General features: G+C 41.2%; 1 protein-coding gene across 4 annotated transcripts in view; it reads left to right on the top strand.

Annotated features, from left to right (window-relative positions):
- The window catches only part of Hecw2 (HECT, C2 and WW domain containing E3 ubiquitin protein ligase 2), a 363,598-nt gene that overhangs the window by 291,815 nt on the left and 51,133 nt on the right, over positions 1-20,650 (top strand). For all 4 annotated transcript variants that reach the window (XM_036173112.1, XM_036173110.1, XM_036173111.1 and 1 more), the window contains 3 exons: positions 272-368; positions 12,268-12,351; positions 17,059-17,168. In XM_036173112.1, the coding sequence (XP_036029005.1) occupies positions 272-368; positions 12,268-12,351; positions 17,059-17,168 (291 nt within the window). The remainder of the gene's footprint in view (positions 1-271; positions 369-12,267; positions 12,352-17,058; positions 17,169-20,650) is intronic.

Below are 20,650 nucleotides of genomic sequence, written 5' to 3'. Positions count from 1 at the left end.
TTCCCACAGGAGCCCTGCCTCTGGCTGGCAACTGGCGAAAAAGAATAGCAGGTAGCATGTAGCAGTTGTAAGTCCGAGAATCATGTAACACCTTAGACAGAATTGGTATGTAAGCATCTATGGCCCCAGGGGCAGAACAGCTCCAACCTGAGGACTTGGGTGAAATGAACGTTAGCCATAAAACATAGTTTTTAAAGTCTGAATTTATATCATCATAGAAGTAGTAGTAGATTTTTTTTTAAAGAATTATTGTTTTTGTTTTTGTTTTCAGCCTACAATGACAAAATCGTTGCATTTTTGCGTCAACCCAACATCTTTGAAATTCTCCAAGAGCGTCAACCTGATCTTACTAGAAACCACTCACTCAGGTAACCAGGGTGTTGGGATTTGTTCCAAGGGACATCAGCACCAAAGTAAAATCTTAGTGGCATCACCAGTCATCTGGGAATTGATTTCTTTCTGGCATTTACAAAGATAGATGGAGATGGTCTGTCATCAACACACAGTGTTGTAGTCCCAGTTTCTCTGCTAAGTACAGGCCTTGGGTCAGACTGGCTAAATAAACTAGAATCTTCCTTACAGAAGAAATAGCAAAAGGAATCGAATGCACACGGCCAAGAATTCATCGCAGCTTGCAAAAAATGACAGATATTTTAAGTACAGCTTGAATCAACAAGAGTGGTCTTCAGTTGAGTTGAGATTTATCAAGTTCCAGACTTGACGGTCCATTTTTCCTTAAGGAAAACACGGTGGAACCCAAGGAGAGAATCTGATTTCTCTGTGTGAATCCTCCTCCGATGTCATGCTTCGTCTCCCTAAATATGTGCTCCTCTTCCCTGCCAGCCCAGCTGCTTTGTGGGTTGTCAAGCAGGGGCTTTCTTTTAAAACTCTCAGCCTCTGAAAGCTTTCAGATCTATGGTGGCTCTTAGATCCTGATACAGGACGGGGTTTCCCAGTTTCAGGGTGCTGTGCGTCACCAGCGGTAGCAAAAGGGAAACCTTACATAACTCAGTGCCCACTTGATTTACACAGTACCTTTAATGGTAGAAATGCATTTGCTAATGATGTCATCCTAGTGTATAGCAGTGGTTCTCAAAACTTATCTACCTTGTGTTCACCCAAGTAATGTAAGAGCTTTAGAAAATGCAAAGTGCTGGGCCTCACCCCCAACACACACACATTCCAAAGACTAGAAACTAGGCAAAATTTTAAGTCTGGCCTGCAAATGATGCCTGTGTGAGAATCCTGGCTCCACAGAGTGAGCTCACGATGGTGTCTTCACATAAACATGCTGTTGTTCCTCACCCAAAAAATGACGAAAATGAAACAAACACCGATTTTGAATGTTTCTTCCTTAGGGCATCCCCTCGGCAATCCTTGGTCCCCTAGAGAGTAATAAGGTTGCGGAAGTGAGTTTAACCTGCAATTCTAATTAAGGATCATAGAGATCCTGGACCTCCTCAAAGCAAAACAAATTCCTCCTCTCTTGTTAATCATGAGGTAAAGACAACTCCATTTCCTGTCATTTTTACTTCCTACACACACTCACAGAGAGGAAGAGGGAAAGAGGGAGAGGGGGTGAGAGAGAGAGAGACATGCATCCCATCCCCCACAAAACAGACTAAGAACGTGAATATTTAAGAAGTTGTGTGCTTTTCCTCTGCACTCTAGGTTATTATTTAAGGTAATTAGCATATCTTTAAATCTCCACCTTGGGGGAGCTGAATGATTTAATCTACCTGAACAGGGCATCTGACTTACCACAAGTCTGTAATGACTTAGAAGAATGGTAACGAACTTACTAGAGGGATGGTGGGAGGCTGAGGTGATAGCATCCAGCTTTTTTATTTCTTTCTGCTTTTTTACTCTTAAGGAGGCTGAAGATTTTAGCCTTTTCAGAGGCCTTCAGGGTCCCCAGTTAACCATAATTCTGCCTAGATCTCCCATGGAAATCTCTTACAGAAAAGTTACTTCATAATGTTTGAGATGTTTCCATCTGTTTGTGAGTTGAGACTCTGCAGATTGTGGCCACGGGAAGCATCAGCAAGCATGACAGCCCAGTGAAGAAGCAGGAACTTAAATCCATGAGATAATGCTGTTCCCCCACCCACTGTGTGTCACTCGTGCCTTTGTGTGCTTATCATAACACCCTAAAGGAGAAGTCCGCATATCCGAGAGAACATTCTGTCTCCTATGGTTAAAAACTGTATCGTCAGGAACATTCCCACCAAAGTTGGGGCTTTTAATCTCAGATTTAAGTGATATTTTTGATACAACACTGTGTTAGCTGTCATAACAAGATACCCGAGATAATTGATGTATAAAGAAAAGAAGCTTGCTGTAGTTGTAGTGTTCTAGTCCTTGATCTGGTGGACCTGTTGTCTTTGGTCCTACTAGGGGGTAGGTGCCACCAGATGGGAACGGCAAAAAGCTAAATGCTCACCTTACAGCTGGGAGTTGAAAGCAGGATTTAGGAGCCAGGGTCTCTCAGTCCCCATTGGGACAATCCTGATGACTTAAGAACCTGCCTCAAAACATCTTCTGGAAGTCTACAGCATTTCCCAATAGCACCATCTTGAAAACAAAGACTTGAACTCCCAGACCTAACAGACATATGGAATGGACCCTGTAGCATGAATCTTAAAGTTCTTATTAATGAAAATAAAACCTGGAGCCAGGTATTGGGGTGAACGCTGGGAGATCAGAGAAGCAGAACAAGCCACAGCCACCTCATCTCGCCAGTTCCTCAGCTGATCCTGTTTCCTCAGACTGGAAGCCTTTGAGTCGTCATCCAAATGGATCTCAGCTGAACTGCTGCTAAAAGCCTAAAAGCTTAACCAGCTCCAGTTCCTGGTCCTCACACCTTATATACACCTTTCTGCTTTTTGCCATCACTGCCTGGGATTAAAGGCTCTTGTTACCATGCCTGGCTGTTTCCAGTGTGGCCTTGAACTCAAAGAGATCCAGGTGGATCTCTGCCTCTGGAATGCTAGGATTAAAGGAGTGTGTGCCACAATTTTTTGGCCTTTATATCTAGTGGCTGTCTGTTCTCTGACCCCAGATAAGTTTATTAGGGTGCACAATATTTTGGGGAACACACTATCACCACAGGACCCCGTGGGTAATTTGTGCTCACAGGTGTCTTTACACTCTGTGTTCCTGCCTGGCCAGGAATGACCAACACCAATACAGATTCCCATGCATTCTTCCCTATTGATAGCACAGCCACTGGGGAGAAGCACAAGCCTTCCTTGTCCCTTGATAAGGGACACCACTGGGAGAGTGAAGCGGGTTTCTCTTTGTGTTTTCCTTGTGGTGCTTGTGATTCTTCCTAAGTCAGAGCAGAGCAAGCAATCGATTCGGCTTTATTGAGATCCAGTTTCCCTGGAGGCTCCATTTTTCTCCTTTCATGTAGAATGCCTGTGGTTGTCCATGTCCAGGATGACTTTGGTTCTCTCTAACCTATCAGAGGGTTAGAATGGTGCCCATTTGTCACTGCAAATCCTTAGTCCTGGAAGGGGTTTATTTCTCCAGTTAAAAAATGAACGTCAGGTTGGGGATTTAGCTCAGTGGGAGAGCGCTTGCCTAGCAAGTGCAAGGCCCTGGGTTCGATCCTCAGCTCAAAAAAAAAAAAAAAGAATGTGCCAAGTGGGGGGGTATGACTCGTTCATTAAGACTGTGTACTGCTCTCTCAGAGGACCCAGGTTTGGTTTCCAGCACCCATGTTGGGTGGCTTACAACCACCTATAACTCCAGCTCCAGGGTATCTGATGGCCTCTTCTGACTTTTTGGGAAATTGAGCTCACACATGCATAATTAAAAATAAGATTTTTTTTTAAAATATGAACATCCAAATTTGCTACCACTTCTGTCTGAGGGAAAGTGCCCCTATTGGACTGTTAAATTGTACTACTCCTTTGCATTGGAAGGTAATAATCATACCAAGATACCTAGTGTATGATGTGAAGATAAGAGCTGAAATGAAAAACTCAAAGATAGCATCAAAATATAAATATCTTCATTCAAAACACCCTTTTATAATACTTTGAGTGAATATAACACATAAAAATTCCATACTTTTTTTAGTTCTGGCATTTGTATACTACTCTGTTATGAACAAGGATCATGAACTTCCCTCTTTGGTGGTTATTAGGCCCAGCCAGGAACTCTCATCCCTACCTGTTTTCCCAGGAAGCACCAGGCTGCAGACTGACTATTCCTTGCACACAGGCTTCTTATAGAGAGTCCATTGCCATGAGAATGGTCTGTGATATTTTCTTTCATTTTATGTAAATATATCCATTTTGTATTTTAAGTTACTAATAAAGAAATGACGTGGAAGTCCCAAGAAATTCTGAGCCCCAAGAAGCAAAACAGGCCTGTGCCTCAGCTCACGACCCAAGATTGAAACACAACTGTGGACCTTTTCTGTTCCTTTCTATCTTTTTTTTTTTTGGAGAAACATGCAGGGGTTTTTTGTTTTGTTTTGTTTTGTTTTGTTTTGTTTTGTTTTGTTTGTAGTTTAATTTGGCTGTGATTATATTTTAAAATTACATTTGCCTTGAAACTACAGAAAATTTTAGAATTTATAGAATTTAAAAATCAAAAGTTTCCAAGAGCTAGTTTAAGTAAAACCAATCCTAGTGTTCACAATTGTTAACCTACTTCTCATCCAGCTTGATTGCAAATGGATTTTTTCCACATAAAACTGAGCTGAAAATATTAGCCTCAGCTGTCACACCTTTAATCCCAGCAGCCAGGAGGCAGAGGCAGGAGGATCTCTGGGTTCAAGGCCAGACAGAGTGAGTTCCAGGACAGCCAGAGCTGTTACACAGAGAAACCCTATTTGAAAAAGAAAAACAAAACGAAACAAACAACAAAAACTGAGTTGGAAATATTAACCTCAGCATTCATCAGTATTCTTTGCACCTGCTGGTCCTGAGGCCTGCTCCTGCCACAACCTACCTCCCTCTGCCTCCCAGTCTCCACTAGCTTTGAGCCTCATCCTACTTATTAATGCAACCATGTAATTCTGTGCATGTAATTGAACTACAGTTAGGGCCTCTTAGGTCATGATTAACTTCTGTGAAGGATGGCTTGCTGGTGTGATTTTCACCAATTCCTCTCTTTAAAGTCTTTTATATACATACAATGAAATCAACCTGAGAGAGAGAGAGAGAGAGAGAGAGAGAGAGAGAGAGAGAAAGAGAGATGAATAAAATCCAGAAGAGATTTCTGAGGGCTAAAGTTTCATGAAATAGTTGCTGTTCACATCTTATTTGAATATATGTGCTAACTTATGTGTGCAGTAGGCTTTTTGACATATACCTGTGTCTCGTTTTTGCATTTTGAGGATATGTTTATTTGAAAGCCAAAGTACAGGGAGTTATAGTTTCAATTTATGAATATATTCTCAATTAAAATACTACTTATCAAATGCATAACAAAATACTATAATTCATAGAAATACAAAATTCATCATACATGCTGGTATTCATAGGTATTGATTCTTTAGAATCATGGGCTTAGAGTTCAAGCTATGAAATGCCTTTGGAAAGATGTATTCTAAGTAGATTGTTTTGGCACGTAATAGTTAAACTCCTTTTCCAGAGTCCAAAATTGTTTGGTTGTTCTGAAGTTTCTTATCATCTATAGAGACGAAGTTCTAAGAACCCAGTGTTTGCCTGATTATCCCCATGGAAAAGAACTCTCTATATACCACGATATATACTTGTAATAAAATTTGACTTAGAAATTTGGCACAGCAAGAATGTAACAATTCCAAAATAAGTAGGACAAGTATAACAATATGCTATAATAAAAGTTATTTAAAACATTAATTTGTTTATATCCGGGAACTTTTCATTTAGTGTTTTTGAGCTATGGTTAACCATAGGTAACAGAAATCCAAATAAAAAGCTGTGGGGCTAGAGAAATGATTCTATTTTAAGAGCACTTGCTACTCTTTCAGAAGACCTGAGTTTGATTCCCAACACCTATATCTGGTGGCTCATAACTACCTGTAATTCCAGCTCAAGGGGTTCGAATGTCCCTGGCCTCCATGGACATTGGCACTCACATACACATACATGTAATTAAAACTAGAAATAAATATTTTTGAAGGCATTAGCATTGTTATATTGGTCCTTGCATTATAAGGAAGGGAGGGAGGGAGGGACCATAGAGACAAAGGACACTAGTGCATCGTGTTTCATTGGATGCATGATTCCTGTCACCTTTGAATTGTGAGAAACATAAACCCTTTGTGTGAACTGTTTGATACTCATAGCATCATTCTGACTTTATGGAGAGGTCAGTGTCTAATCAGTAGAAAAGCCTCATAGAAAAGCCTCCTCATGGAAAGCCTCAATACAAATCTGTGGAATGAACAAGCAATATGATTTGAATGGATTGCCAATATCAGCACAGAAAAGAGTAGATCTCCAGAAACCTAGCTTGACTCTCTCTCCAACAAAGCCTTCTGTTGAAAAAAAAAAAAAGCATAAATATCTATGCGGCCCATCTGATAACAGGCTTGCAAGTTTAAAAATCTTTGGAGGGCCTACAATATAATAAGCTCAAAGCTAAGTATTTGCATTCTAAAAATGCTTGTTTTAAGATGAAGAAACACACTTAAGCAAGTCTTAGTCCTTGGCCTATAGATGATTTATATCCATCTGTAAGATAGATATCCTCAACATGTGGCTAACTCATGTCATTCTGTGTCCAGAAGGGTCACATTCTAAACCTACAACCTACAGAGTGGCGAGTAGGAAAAAAAATGAACCTTTCTATTGTGGGTCATCTGTCAAGGCAGACAGACTGTCCTGTGGCTGTGATAGCCATCAATGTCCACCGCTAATTTTCCTTTCTTGGCTAGGTACCACTAGGGAACTCCATGCACCCTTCTAACACCACCTCAGGCAGATTTAAAAGCACATGTATTTGCAACTGTGTTACTGAGTGCTTTGCAGGAACTCAAATGTGCAGAGTCTGCACTGACCCTTCCTCAACACGGACCCTTCTTTAACTGCGAGACCAGAGAGAGGGTTGGTTTCAACAAGAATGTTTTCTGTGGGAATTCCCGTCTTAAGACATTGCTGGTTGTCCTCAAATGACCTCCGTTTTTGCGAGAGAGTCACTCTCTGGAGGCAAATCTGTGCCCTGGGAGGAAGTGGTGACTAATGAGTGTGAGAGGCAGCACAAACAGGCAACTTTTCCCTGCCCCTGTCGTTCATGCAGTCTAGCATTTTCCCTTTAATCCCCCCATACCTGCCTCTTCACTGTGCTGTGCTAGCTGGATGCCAATTTAGTCTCCAATCTGAAGCCAGCCCCCTGATTGTGTTTGTTTTCCTGCCAGAGCAGGAAGCGGTAGCAATATTCTATATTCTTTATTGCCAGTATGGAGTGTAGGTGTTAGGAGTCTGTTATTTTGGCCTTAGCTGACGGACTGGGTGCCTGGTCTTTTACTGAGCTCTCCCGTGTGTGTGTGTGTGTGTGTGTGTGTGTGTGTGTGTGTGTGTGTGTGTGTGTGTGTGTAAAACATCGTGAATCGTGTGGGCAGAGGCATATAGGAGGAAGGACCTTTGCCCTCAGAAAACTCATGTCTCAAAAGGAATTTATAATCTTCATTGTAAACCACTACGATTGAATAAGATCTTTTCTTTCTTTCTTTTTTCTTTGTTGTTGTTTGGCTTTTTTTGAGAAAAGAGTTTTTCTCTGTAGTCCTGGATGTCCTGGAATTCACTCTGTAGACCAGGCTGGACTAGATCCGCCTGCCTCTGCCTCCCGAGTGCTGGGATTAAAAGCTTGTGTGCTGCTGTGGGGCAAAAGGGTTTTTTGGTTTGGCTTGGTTTTTGTCCTTTTTAGAATCATTTCAATTCTATTCAATTCAATTTATTAACAGAATAAATTTGGATAAATATATTAAAGTAATATTCAGAATCCTCTAGTTATAGTCAAACTACATGAATTCCAAATACTAAGTAGCTTTATGGAAATTCATATGAGTCAAAACCTCATTTTCTAAAAGGAAAAGAAGTATTAGGTCAGTCACGTTGATTGCAGCCATTTTTATTCTGAAGAAACTTAAATATGTTTAAATATAAAATGCATATCAACTTCCTATGATTATAATTTTTATGAACCATAAACCAAGAGATGTATAAATTAAGTTAAAACTAATAAAATTAATATGATGTAAATTAACTCTCTTTTTGTAAGTCCTCTGAAAGGTGTGCTATTTCTGGAGGTACTGAAATACCAGGGTGATGGGTGGAGAGGGTGGGTAAGCCCCTGTCCCATATCCCTGCTTCCAGTATCCACTTAATATATTGTCCAAGGGTAGAGGATTATCACATGTTCAACTGATACACACAGATTCTAGATTTACCATTGCCAGAGTGCTGATAGGCAATAGAATTAACTGTGCCTGAGTTTTTGTTGTTGTTGCTTTGTTTTGTTTTTTAATCAGGAGTCAAATAATTGATGTTGAGACTATTGCCATTAGAAAGAGACACTTGTCTTGTGTTTCTCCAGTGTTTGACTCAGTCCTCTGCTTCGGCCTCTGATGGTCTGTGACATGCATTCTTGGCACTGTCCCAGCCACTATCTTCCCTCCACAACAGAAAACTTACTCGTATTTACTGGCTCATTGGTTTAGCCCACCAGTTTATTTAGAATACCCCCAAATATCATAGTGAAAATGTTAGGGAAGGTGTGTGAATTCCACCACTTTTCGATTTGCAGGATACTGCAAAGCTTTCCATAGACTAAGACATGTAAGACATGCCATCGTCCATGCATTATTTAGCACACCTGTATAATATCTTTTCTAAGTCCATCTCTTCATTTTCTCTTTAGCCTGTGGCAACTCATATTCCTTAGCTTCCCTTGATCATTTTCATGATAGAAATTAATGGTGCAATAGAGAAGTTCTGTCTTTCCAATCGGTAAGAGAATCATGTGTGAACAGAAAACTACTGTTGTCATACTTGACACCAAGGCCCTGGTGGAGTCAGGGCAGACAGCCCTGCTCACTAACACTTGAAGAGTCCGTGTCTAATTGCTAAGCGCTTGTCTTGCAACTGTACATCATGGGACGTGAAGTCACATGGTGGTAAACAGTCTTGCCTGTCATCTACAGTATCCAAAATATGTTTCTCTTATCTTCATAGTTTTGATCACCAAAAGGAGAAGACTTGCTTAAAACTTGCTGCAGAATTTGGGGCTGTGTCTGTAGATTTCTAGTAGATGAAGGTAGCAGTTTGAGGAACACTGGTCTATAGGATATTGGGCAAATCATTGATAACCAAGGTGCATTTCCTTCTTCATTCTTGAGAAGTATGTGCCATTTCTGAAACTCTGTTGAATTTTTTTCTTCCTCTCCCTTAGTCCATTCTCTTAATTATCAATAAACTAGGCTTATTTTTTGTTTTCACATGAAAAGGTTTTAGAAAAGACTCCAGTTAAGGCCTAAGACAGTTCAGTTAGATGAACAGAGCACTTGACATGGTTTTATATAATACTGGGAATTGCCTTTGGTTTTCTATAGCACCATAAGCTCCTGGTCAGGCGATTTTGTGATTTTCTTTATTGAATTCCAAGTCTGTGGAAGACTGTGCCCAGCACAAACTGAGTGCTTGAGAAATACTTGAAGAAAAGATGTATGACTGTTAGTATAAGAAAGTACTAAAGAGCAGGGAATGCTGGCTCTTACCTTTAATCCCAGCACCCAGGAGGCAGAGTCTTCTCCTTTTGGTGATTAAAACCATGAAAATGATAGAAGCATCTTTTGGATACTGTAGATGACTATCATGACTGTTTATCACCATGTGACTAAATTTGAGGTCAGCCTGGTCTACAGAATGAGTTCCAGGACAACCAGGGCTACACAGAGAAAATCTGTCTTGAAAAAAACAAAGTAAGGAGAGAGAGAGAGAGAGAGAGAGAGAGAGAGAGAGAGAGAGAGAGAGAGAGAGAGAGAGAGACTGACTGACATACAGACTGACTGACTGACTGACTTAATTCGGTAGATACCAGATGGTGTGCTCTAGTGCTTTCTCCTGGAAGCATGACCCATAGCTTGTCACTGTGACAAATATACTGGCCTGGTAGAAAACTAGTCTCAGCCTGCCTCAGTATGTTCTCATCTGAAAAATCAAAACCAGTTGTTTTCATTGCCTAGTGGTTAGTATGTAGAAAGTGATGAGCAGTTTCTCTCCTGACATCCTGCCTCCGATGCCAGCCTCCTTTCTTCCCTTCACTGTGACTTCCTTGTGACTCAGATGAGCGGTATGGTGTTCTTCTTATTCACAGGATGTCTGCAGGCCGTGGTGCGGCCTAGAATGTAGCATCTGTCCGGCATCATCGCTTTGTCCGGTTCCAGTGAACACAGTTGGGGAGAGGGCCAGCCGGTCTTTGTTTTTGCTTCTTTGTGATGATGGACTGAAGAGATAAAGCATATGTTTGTTAGAGATAGCTTCACGATCAAAGCATATCTTTATCCACCCTTACGCAGGACTTGACTTCTTAGGTTAAGGAATTGTTCATTTTTTCTACAAGATAATATTTTTTTTCTAATTTAGATTTTTAAAGGCTCATTCTTAGATCTCTTATAAAAGAATTCACTGGAGAATGAATGGGCCCCCGATTACCATCATGTGCCTCCAAATGTGATGCTCACACTCTTGGGATCCTGCCCTTCCTGGTTCTGATTTTCAAGGTGGAGTGACTTTGCAGGGAACCGGGCATCATAAGCATATTTCTTAAAAAGAAATGTCCAAGTCTCATATCTTCATAGTCTCTTGCTGACTATAAAGGACAGAAGAGAAAAGTTTCTAAAGACAGTAAAAGTAGGGTGCTTCCTGTACTAATAAATGTGAAATAGACCTATCCAGAGGAAACCAGGGGCTGCACCCTGTCCCCTAGCCCTCTAAGCTGTGTGGCTAGAGGCAAGCCAGTTTCTATGTGTTTGGGGAATTTTCACCTGGACAGTTTAACCCTAGCTTCCTCCCCATGGCTTTCAACTCTGTAGAGAATCTTAACAAGGCGACTCGGATCTTAGGAGCCTAAGATGCAGTGAAAATACCAAATAGAGCAACACGGCACTTGACCCATAAGAACTAAGTCTAACGAGTATCCAGAGATGGCATCCTGTTTTTGCTACAGTTCTCAGAATGCCTTATCCTCAGCACTCAGAGTGGCTTCCGTGTTCGACCAAATGAAATGGTTCCAGTGCCATAGCTTATACTTTTATTTCCCCTTATACATGACTGTGGTGTGCTCTGAAATAACATGACATAGATGAGAAAAAGAACAAGAAAAATGTAATGTGTACACCAAAGGTGTCATCACATAATGGATAATAGCAGAAATAACGTATCATGGCTGTGTGTGTGTGTGTGTGTGTGTGTGTGTATGTGTGTGTGTGTGTACACATATTGTATTAGGGGTCCAGCCCAAGGCCTTGTATGTGCCAGCCAAGCACGCCACCACTGATCCACGCACCCACTAACAGCATTGTATCTGGTGTGTGAGGTCTGTTTACATTTGCACATTATACACACAATCTGCTTTACAAGTCTTAATAACTAAGGATGTTTCTGTTTTTCATTATTTAGCATAGCCATGTTCTTTACAAGCAGGGGTACTGTCTGTTTTCAAGTATGAAAGAGCTCACCACACATAACTTACAAGTTCATTTTCCAGGAAAGTAGGTGGATATTCCTACACAACACCTTCGCAATGGCAGAAGACAAATCTGGGGGTGGCTTTTTGAAGAACAGGGAACCACCCTCTAAAACTGTTGCTAGATTCAAACTCACAGGTGGCCTTAACCGAGCAAGGGGACTGGTTTTACTGGCTGGGAGCAGTACTGTCTATCTATAAAGACACTTAGGCAGCAGAGTGTTCAAAGCAGTACAATAACTATCTTCTCCCAATATTAGAAGTTGTTGCTGCCCACTGGCTCCTTTCATTATATGTTTTGTTTTATTGTTTTTGTTCGTTTTTCTTGTAGTACTAGGGATGAATTCAGGACCTTCTGTGTGTTAGGCAAGCACTCTACTAACCTCATTCCAGCCCCATAAATTTCTTCTCAAAAGCAAGGACAGTGTCTGTTGGGGATTTGTATTCCTAAGGTTCCATAACACAGTGCCATGTAATAGGTGCCCAAAATGCTTTGGCCAAGATAGAAAGTGTGGTTGTCTAATAAGTTACATTTCAAAGCCTGATACATACATTTGCACTGTTTCCTTAACTAAACAGGGAGAAGATACAATTTATCCGAACTGAAGGGACCCCTGGATTGGTGCGGCTTTCAAGTGATGCAGACCTTGTCATGTTGCTGAGGTATGGAACTCTAGAACTTCAGGTAGAAATCTTCTGCTGTCAGATACTGTGGAACATTTTAGAAAATAATATACCCGTGTTGATACCCTAAAAATGGCCTCCTTCGCCTCAAAGCCTTAAGGAAATTGTCACATTGAAGATTTAGGATGCAGATTTCATAATAATTCATTTCATATTACATCTAGTAACCCTGAGACTTGCTTAGTCAGGCTCTTAAACCACCAGGAAAGGGTGAGGTTATAAAGACAAATCAATCAAATGTCCATGAGTGGGACAGAAGGTAGCCATATAAATCTATGCGGCTCGCCCCTCAGCACAGAGCAGAGGTCATGTCTACATTTTCTTTCCACTTTTTTTTTTTTTTCCTTAAAAATGTGCTTTGTCTCCTTTTGCTAGATTTTAGTGTAGCTTACTTACTTTGTGGTTCTGAGAGTTTCGGTGTGGGAAACGAAAAGGTTGAAGTTTGGTTAATGGTCCTGCCAATTGGATGGAGTTTCATGGCACTGACCCATTGCATTTTCTTTCGCGGCGGTTAAATTGGGTTTGGTTTTAAATTTTAGAGTTCTTTGGCAGGGCAATTGTAAAGTTTTCACACAACTTTCTCATGTTTGAGATCATCCCTCAAGCATAGGCAAATCACAACTACAATAATGCTTCGAAGGACCCACTGGCTGGGAAACTGCCCTGGAGACCTCCCTAGGATCAAAGGCAACAGTGACAGCTGGCCGCTCAGGCAGAGTTCTTTATCCCTGAGTGCCAAAGGCCGCAAGGCGTTGTGGGTTTTGTTTTGTTTTTTCTTTTTCTTTTGACCCTGACTCTGAGCCTCTCTCTCCTAGTGTTTGTGGCCATATTTCTTGCTAGTCCTTTGTTGTGGAAGAAACAAGATCTCAAAGGTGCAGTCACTCCCCAAAACTGTTTCTCTTCCCTTAGCTCTGAAGACCCTTGGGGACAGGGTGTCACTTCTCAATCTATCAGGCGACCCTTTGAACTGAGGTATACAGAACCAGTTCTGAAAATAGTGTAGATTGGTCTGTGAATGCCAGAATATGGTGTTTCTGTCCAAGTGTATACTTTTGTTATAAAAATAAATTACCAAAACACAAAAACCAGACATCTCTGAAAAGGTCAGTAGCAGGAAAGGCAGACAAGGAAAGAAGCAACTTAAGACAATACAGGCTTTTATTTGGGAGAAAAAAGCCCTCTAGAGGGGAATCCCTAAGAAGGAGAACCCCCATATGCGCACACACTGGGCTAGTTACAGGGCAGAAGGGGAAGTGAAGGGAGGTTGAAAAGTGTCCCTTTGGCCTGAAATCAGCCATTACTAGGAGTGAAGAAGAAGGGTGAGTAGTCGGTAAAAGAATGTCAAGTGACGGATAAACAGAGTGACCAGCCATTAACAGGGGGTCTGCAGGGGGCAGAGGCAGGGATTAAGAAACTATGTCTGGAATTCGGATTACTGTGGTCTCAGTGACACCAAACCAAAAGCTTTTCAAAATGGTGTGACCATGGCCAACCGTCTCATTCTCCATCTGTCTCTAATGAAATAATCTTTAGATGGTATAGTCTTAAATGTTTTAGTTAATTGTAGCTAAAAATGTTTGTACTTTGTCAAAGGCCATCATCTACATGAATTTCTTATATGCTACATGGTTGAATATGGAAGTGTTTAAAAATCTCACAAATAATGAGCAAGGCTACATCGTCTTTTGCTTGGGGAAATTAGCATGTTCACTGAAACTAAAGGGCCTTGGAAGAAGTTGAAGACTTTACTCAAACATAATAATTCTATATTTATGACGTGTTACGCAGTCAATTCTAGACCATCATTTCATTTGAGTTATCAAATATACTTATTAATAGTACACAGTGGTACAATATACTACTGTATTTACCTAATAAATAGTGTTTACTACTTACTGGAAATGTGGGACTTTTTTTTTGGTCACATTCTTAGTTTTTTATACATTTAAAAGGTATACTTGCTGCATACTTACTGGGTGAATCTATATCTCTTTGGGGTTGTATTTCTTAGAGAGGAGAATCAGCTGTGGTACAGATATACTTGTCAGTAAGCCACAGTGTGAGACTGTGTAGCTTTGAGATAGTATTCAAATCGAATCAAACCCATTTAAAGGTATTTTTCTATTACTATTATAAAACATAAAAATTAAATGACGTTAACTTTGTTATTGATTATTCATTTCCTATATTCTTTCAATAACTGATTTCATTAAAATGTACCTTTTTCAGGAGTCACATAGGAAATAGTTAATGAATTAGGACATAGGAAAACATTTTAAAGTTGTATAACAAAAAATGCCACAAGTAAAGGCATGAAATGCAGCAAGCTGAAGGGGTGATTTTGACAACAGATAGTGAGCAGGTGAAGAGTGACTTTCAATTATTTTAAAAGAAGAGAAACAAAAACTGGGTGAAGGAAATGGATGGCCTCTCACAGGAACTGAGGAGGATTTGGTTAATGCATGTGTGGGAAGATGCTGGTGACCTTAAGGTGCAGTTTTGTACAATGAGCCACCATTTTAGAACCTAATGAAATGATAAGCGGTACCGGTTACCTGGAGAAAAGGTCATGAGCCACGACAAAACCCAGTATTAGAGCTTTATTGGGGCCGGGGAGGGACAAAAGAACCAGGCCTGGGGAAGAAGCACGTGCAGAGAGGGGAGAGAGAGAGAGAGAGAGAGAGAGAGAGAGAGAGAGAGAGAGAGAGAGAGAGAGAGAGAACAGAGAGAGGAGGAGTCTGTGTCTGGCTTTTTAAGGATTCCCATGCACATGCACAGGTAGGCTTACAGAGCTACACCACACATGCGCTGATTGCATGACTGTGCACTTGCACAATCACGCAGCACATGGATGATGTAAGACACAGACCTCTTGCTTAGCTCCTGAACTACTGCGCATGTGCAGTCGGTCCTGCAGCTGGAGTGGTGGCAGAATCCTAACACCTAAGAAGTCTGATGATGCCTCATAGGGCTGAGACGCTCTCCTCCTGTCTGGTTTGGGGAGACTGAAGTTTCTTCTGAGACAACTTCTCTGGTGCACAAATTGGCAACATCTGGTATGATTACAAAGGCTAAAGATGGTTTTATATTTTTAAGAATTATGTATCTGTGTTTACATGCCTGGGTGTTTTGCTGGCATGTGTGTATACACATTGTGTGTGTGCAGTGCCTGCAGAGGCCAGGGAGTCAGAACCCCTGGTACCAGAGTCATAGAGGGTTGTGAGCCACCATGTTGGTACAGGGAACTGCGTACAGGTCCACTGTAAGAACAGCAAGTACTCTTAACAGTGAGCCGCCATCACTCCATCCCCAATTTTGTCATATTTCAAATATATTTTCATATTCTTTGCAGATTAAACACTTAGAAAAATGTCATCCTCTTAGAAAGCAGATAGTGAGAAATCCATGTACCTGTTAGATGTAAATATACACACAGGTTTATATTAGAGTAATATTCATAAAAAATTAAAATATAAGAAGAACTGAATTCAAATATTAGTTAGTTTTTTTTTTTTTAAGGTAGATGACCTTTTGTCTGCACTTAAAATAAAATTACATTGCCCTTAACTTTTACCGTTGTGTGATGGCGATTTAGTTTATTCCCTCATCTTTTGTAAACGCTGAAGTCCACCAAGGTGAGTGTGTGTGCTTTTTGAAGATGTCTTAACCGCATACAAAATGTCAGGGTGAATATTTGGTCAAATACCATCCTATGTGTAGATATGTAACTAGACACAATTCTAGTTGAACTGCAGGGCTTTCTGTGGGGGTTGGGGTGGGGTGGATTGGGGTGGGTTGGTATGTGCTTTTACTGAGCAACTCTTCATTTGTGTGTATATTATGTTCAGAAGAAGAAACTCACACATACAGAAAATTCCATCTAGAGGACATCCATAGTGCCATGGATGATAAAAGCAGACAGTTGGGATGTCTTAGGGTTTCTATTGCTGTGAAGAGACACCATGACCACAGCAACTCTTATGAAGGAAAAACATTTCATTGGGGTGGCTTACATGTTCAGAGGTTTAGTCCATTACCATGCTGTAACATGGTGGCATGCAGCCAGACATGATGCTGGAGTAGAATACATTTTGATCTGCAGGCAACAGGAAGTGGTCTGAGATACTGGGCAGTATCTTGAGCATAGGAGACTTCAAAGCCTGCTTCCACAGTGACACACTTCCTCCAACAAGACCACACCTACTTCAACAAAGTCACACCTCCTAGTGCCTCTCCCTATGAGTTTATGGAGGGAAATTATACTCAAATACCACATGGGGAAAGGGTAAATATTAAAGGGGGGAGTAAATAAACTAATATGTTCATAGAATGGCCTGATATACAGCCAGCAAAAGGAATATCCTAGATCCTAATGTATTCACACAGATATCAGACTACAATACTGTTGATTGAGGGAGGTTGGTAAAACTCAAGCATAATAACTACTTACAGAGAACATTAAAAATGCATACAGCAAAATTATGTTTTACCTGTACATGGATGTTTCCAAGTCTGAAGCTGAGGAAGGAAACTACCTGTTAAATCATCATGGAGGCGAAAACAAGAGGCTTCACAGGATGCTTCTTCCTCCTCTTCCTCCCCCTCCTCCTCCTCCTCCTCACTGTGGAAGCTGTTTTCTCGGCCTCTTGGGCTAATGTGTATATTCTATTTTGTGTCTTTTCCTAGCTTATTTGAGGAAGAGATAATGTCATATGTGCCTCCACATGCCTTACTCCACCCCAGCTACTGTCAGTCCCCACGAAGTTCCCCAGTGTCATCTCCCCAGAACTCACCAGGTGAGTCTGTCTGTCTGTCCACTGTACGTGGGATTCTCTACAAGCACAAGCCGGGAGTGCTCTGTCTACAGGTACATATTGTATGGTATTTGCTACTTTTTTAAGTAACATGTTTCCTGAAAGATAATAAATAGGAGGTTGAATGTTAGTATAATGTAATAAGCACTCTCATCAGACTTTCTTGGAACACCAGCCTGCAAATAATGACGAGGAGACTTATTATTAATTATGGAAGTTTTGCCTTTAGCTTAGGCTTGCCCCCAACTAGCTCTTCTAATTCAAATTAATCAATCTGCTTCTATTAATCTATGTTCTGCCATGTGGCTTTTATTTTTCCTCAGTACAGCAAGTCCTACTTGCTCCAAGTCTGGCTGGTGACTCACCATTCTTCTTCCCAGAGTTCTCTCTCTCCCCAGAATTCCTGCTTATCCTCTCTCCTGCCTAGCTATTGGCCCTTCAGCTCTTTATTAAACCAATCAGAAGGTGACTTGGCAAAATCTGGGGGTATGGCTCAGTGGTAGAGTGCCCATCTGGCATGCATGAGACCCAGGGTTCAGTTCTCAGTATCACAGAAAGTGACTTGACAAAGATTCATCTTCACAGTGTACACACGTATTCTGCAACAGTATAATGCATCCTGCTATAGAATTTACTTTGAATTTTGCCGTCTAGTGTCTAATGTTTCTTGGAAAGTATTCGGCACAAAATACTAGGTGAGCTCTTTTAATTTAAAAAGTTTGGTTGAGGGTACAGTTTTGATAGACAATAAAAACAATGTCTCCACTCTCAAGAAATGATATAGAATTTAAATTATTTAGTATAATGGACTTGGGTATCTTCCCCATGTTGTATGAGATGGTACGAGGGAAATGAATGGGCAGATGAAACGTGCTGATGAGTGAAAACTTATCTGAATTCTTTTGGAAGAGATAGACATGAATTGAGGGGTAGTGAATGGCTGGGTGAGTAAATGGTGTAAGCAGAGCTTTGTCGAAGTGAATTTTTAGGGAAGGTAGCCATGATGTTGGCAGAATGTCAACTACATCTTTATTATAGTGGGTGTTGTTCAGATGTTTATAGAATTTGAAACTATTCTGGTAGAAACCCAGACTTGAGATGTGTCGCTGGAAGCTTCCACACTCTGTAATGTGTAGCACGTGTTCTCACATGTTGCTGTGGTAATAAAGCTGCAGTCTAATTGAACACCGCAAACAGGAAAGGCTCCATTAATTTGTCTGTGTAACACAGATTTATTGAGCATCCAACTATGATCCAAGCACTGAACTAGACCATGTGGTTTAAAGATGAATAACATTGTCTCTGCTCTGGAAGGGTTCGGGCCGAGGTGGTGAGTCAGCAGTGACTCTGGTGCTCAGTGGTCAGTGCTGTAATGCTGAGACATCTGGGAACATGTGGGCGTGGGAACGGGTGTTAGGGAGGATTAAGATAACAGGTATGAGGGAACCAGGCAGGGCTGGAAATTTCATTGGGTGATAATGTACTGCTTCGCTCTGGGATTGGTTCCCAGCACTAGGTGGGGTGGGGGGGGGGAGACCAAACAGCCAAACAAAAATCAGAAGAACTAGAAGTTCCCCACATGGACCAAAGACAGAAGGACATTCTGGCTAAAAGGGGTAGGTAGCATGTACTAACCACAGCCAGTGGGAATACTGAGGAGAAAGAACAGAAATGGAAGGTGGTTCTCAAGATTCAGGTTGGAAACGGAGGCCACATTGAGTTCTTTCTTTGTGACCCACTCAGTACAGACCCTGCTTTGGTAAAGGTCATTAATAACTTCATGAATTTCAACCCAATGGCCTGTCTTTGGATGTATCTTTAGCATTTGGCTCTGCTAACCATGCCTAGAAAATTGGCTTTTGGAGAAATGTCTGAAACTTTACAAAAAGTAAGATGCTGGTGATAGCCCGTTGTCTGAAGATCAGTTTGATGGCAAAATGGATGGGACATGTAACATGCTGAGACGTTAGGACTGATCCAGGTAAGGAAAAGCCAAGACAGATTAGAAGGTCTTTTTGCCCACAATGCCCTGCAGATGTTGGCACCACTTGCCAAGAAAGGAAGAGGCTTTAATTTGTAGAGAAATGTAAAATGAGTTTTGACTTATTACATGTTTTATTGAGACATTGGGGGCTCTCAATATGAGATACCCAAAGACAAGTGGGAAATATAGTTAGGAGATACCAAGGACCATTGGACCATACAGATTGACAGCTAGGAATTCAGTGTCATGAGAACTGCAGTCTAGAGTATAGATTCGAGAAGTATTGAGGGGCTAAAACAGCATGTTCACACAGAGAACTCTAGTATCTAAGGCTTGTGCTAAGGTGGAGGAGTGGGTAAAAGGCAGAGTGGATTTTTTACAAGTAGACTTAGGAAAATGTTTCCAGGGGAGTCCATTTCCAGGGAGGTGTGGTTAATACAGCCAAATGCTCAGAGGATTCAGAAAGAATGAAGTCCCGAGAGAGACCATGAAATGTGAAACTCCAAGTTATAAATTATCATTGCCAAAGCAGGCTATAAACTAGTGGGTGATATATTGGATTGTGCCAGGTGCAACATGGTACGTGATGCTCAGTGAATATCACCAGTGTAGAATGCTCTTTTTATAAAGTATAGTTGTCACAAAAAAAAAAAAGTTGGACAGTCATCAGAAGCAGAAAACTGAAGGAAGGGACTCTCCGCCAGGGAAGGTGTGTGCACTCGAGTCTCAGGGTGGTGCTGATTGAGACAGGAACTGCCTGCCGTCCAGCCTTTGAGAAGGTGGTATACCCTAGGCACAAGCACAGGTCACACACGCACAGGTCAGCATCGGAGTGGTTAGGGAGAGACACACACGTGGATGAGACATGAAAGGAAATCAGTGTAGGACACTTCCAGTAAGTTTGAAGGTGTTGGGGACATCAGAATTCACAGCTGGCCTCCACAAGTTCTTTAACCAATGGAGAGACTTTGGACAATTTATCTCTTGGCAGAAATTTGTCCTTTTTTAAAATAAATGGATGTAGTAATAATCACCTCACCTCTTGTGGTTGGTTTTGTTTTGCTTTAACAACGGCGATGGGGGGGTCCCTTGCATTGCAAATATCCAGTAAACATTAATGTATTCTCTTTTTCTTTCTTTCTGGGAATACAGAAGTACACTTTACCCCTCTGTGAGCCATTCATTACTGGCATGCATGAGTCCATTTCTTCGTGACTTGTGAGCTTGGCTGTGTTAGGCATTGAATCATTTGGAGAGGTCTTTGTCTTAAGTAGGGTGCCTGCTAAGGCTTTTTGTGGACTGTCTTTTTGTCTCACTTTCTTATGATTAAACAAGTAGAGCCATGTGGAATTCGGCTCATGCCAGCCACAGCCCTTTTTTTCTAGTTCTTTTCCAAGGTTCTTCCTCCCTGAGAAAAATTGTAGACCACCAGATTCTGTCTTCCGAACCCCTGTAGGAGCATGCTCTGGAAGTCTGCCTA

The sequence above is a fragment of the Onychomys torridus genome, chromosome 23 (assembly GCF_903995425.1).
Source record: "Onychomys torridus chromosome 23, mOncTor1.1, whole genome shotgun sequence".
Lineage (NCBI taxonomy): Eukaryota > Metazoa > Chordata > Mammalia > Rodentia > Cricetidae > Onychomys > Onychomys torridus.
Note: the sequence above shows the minus strand (reverse complement) of the source record. Positions and strands in the feature narration are given on the sequence as shown.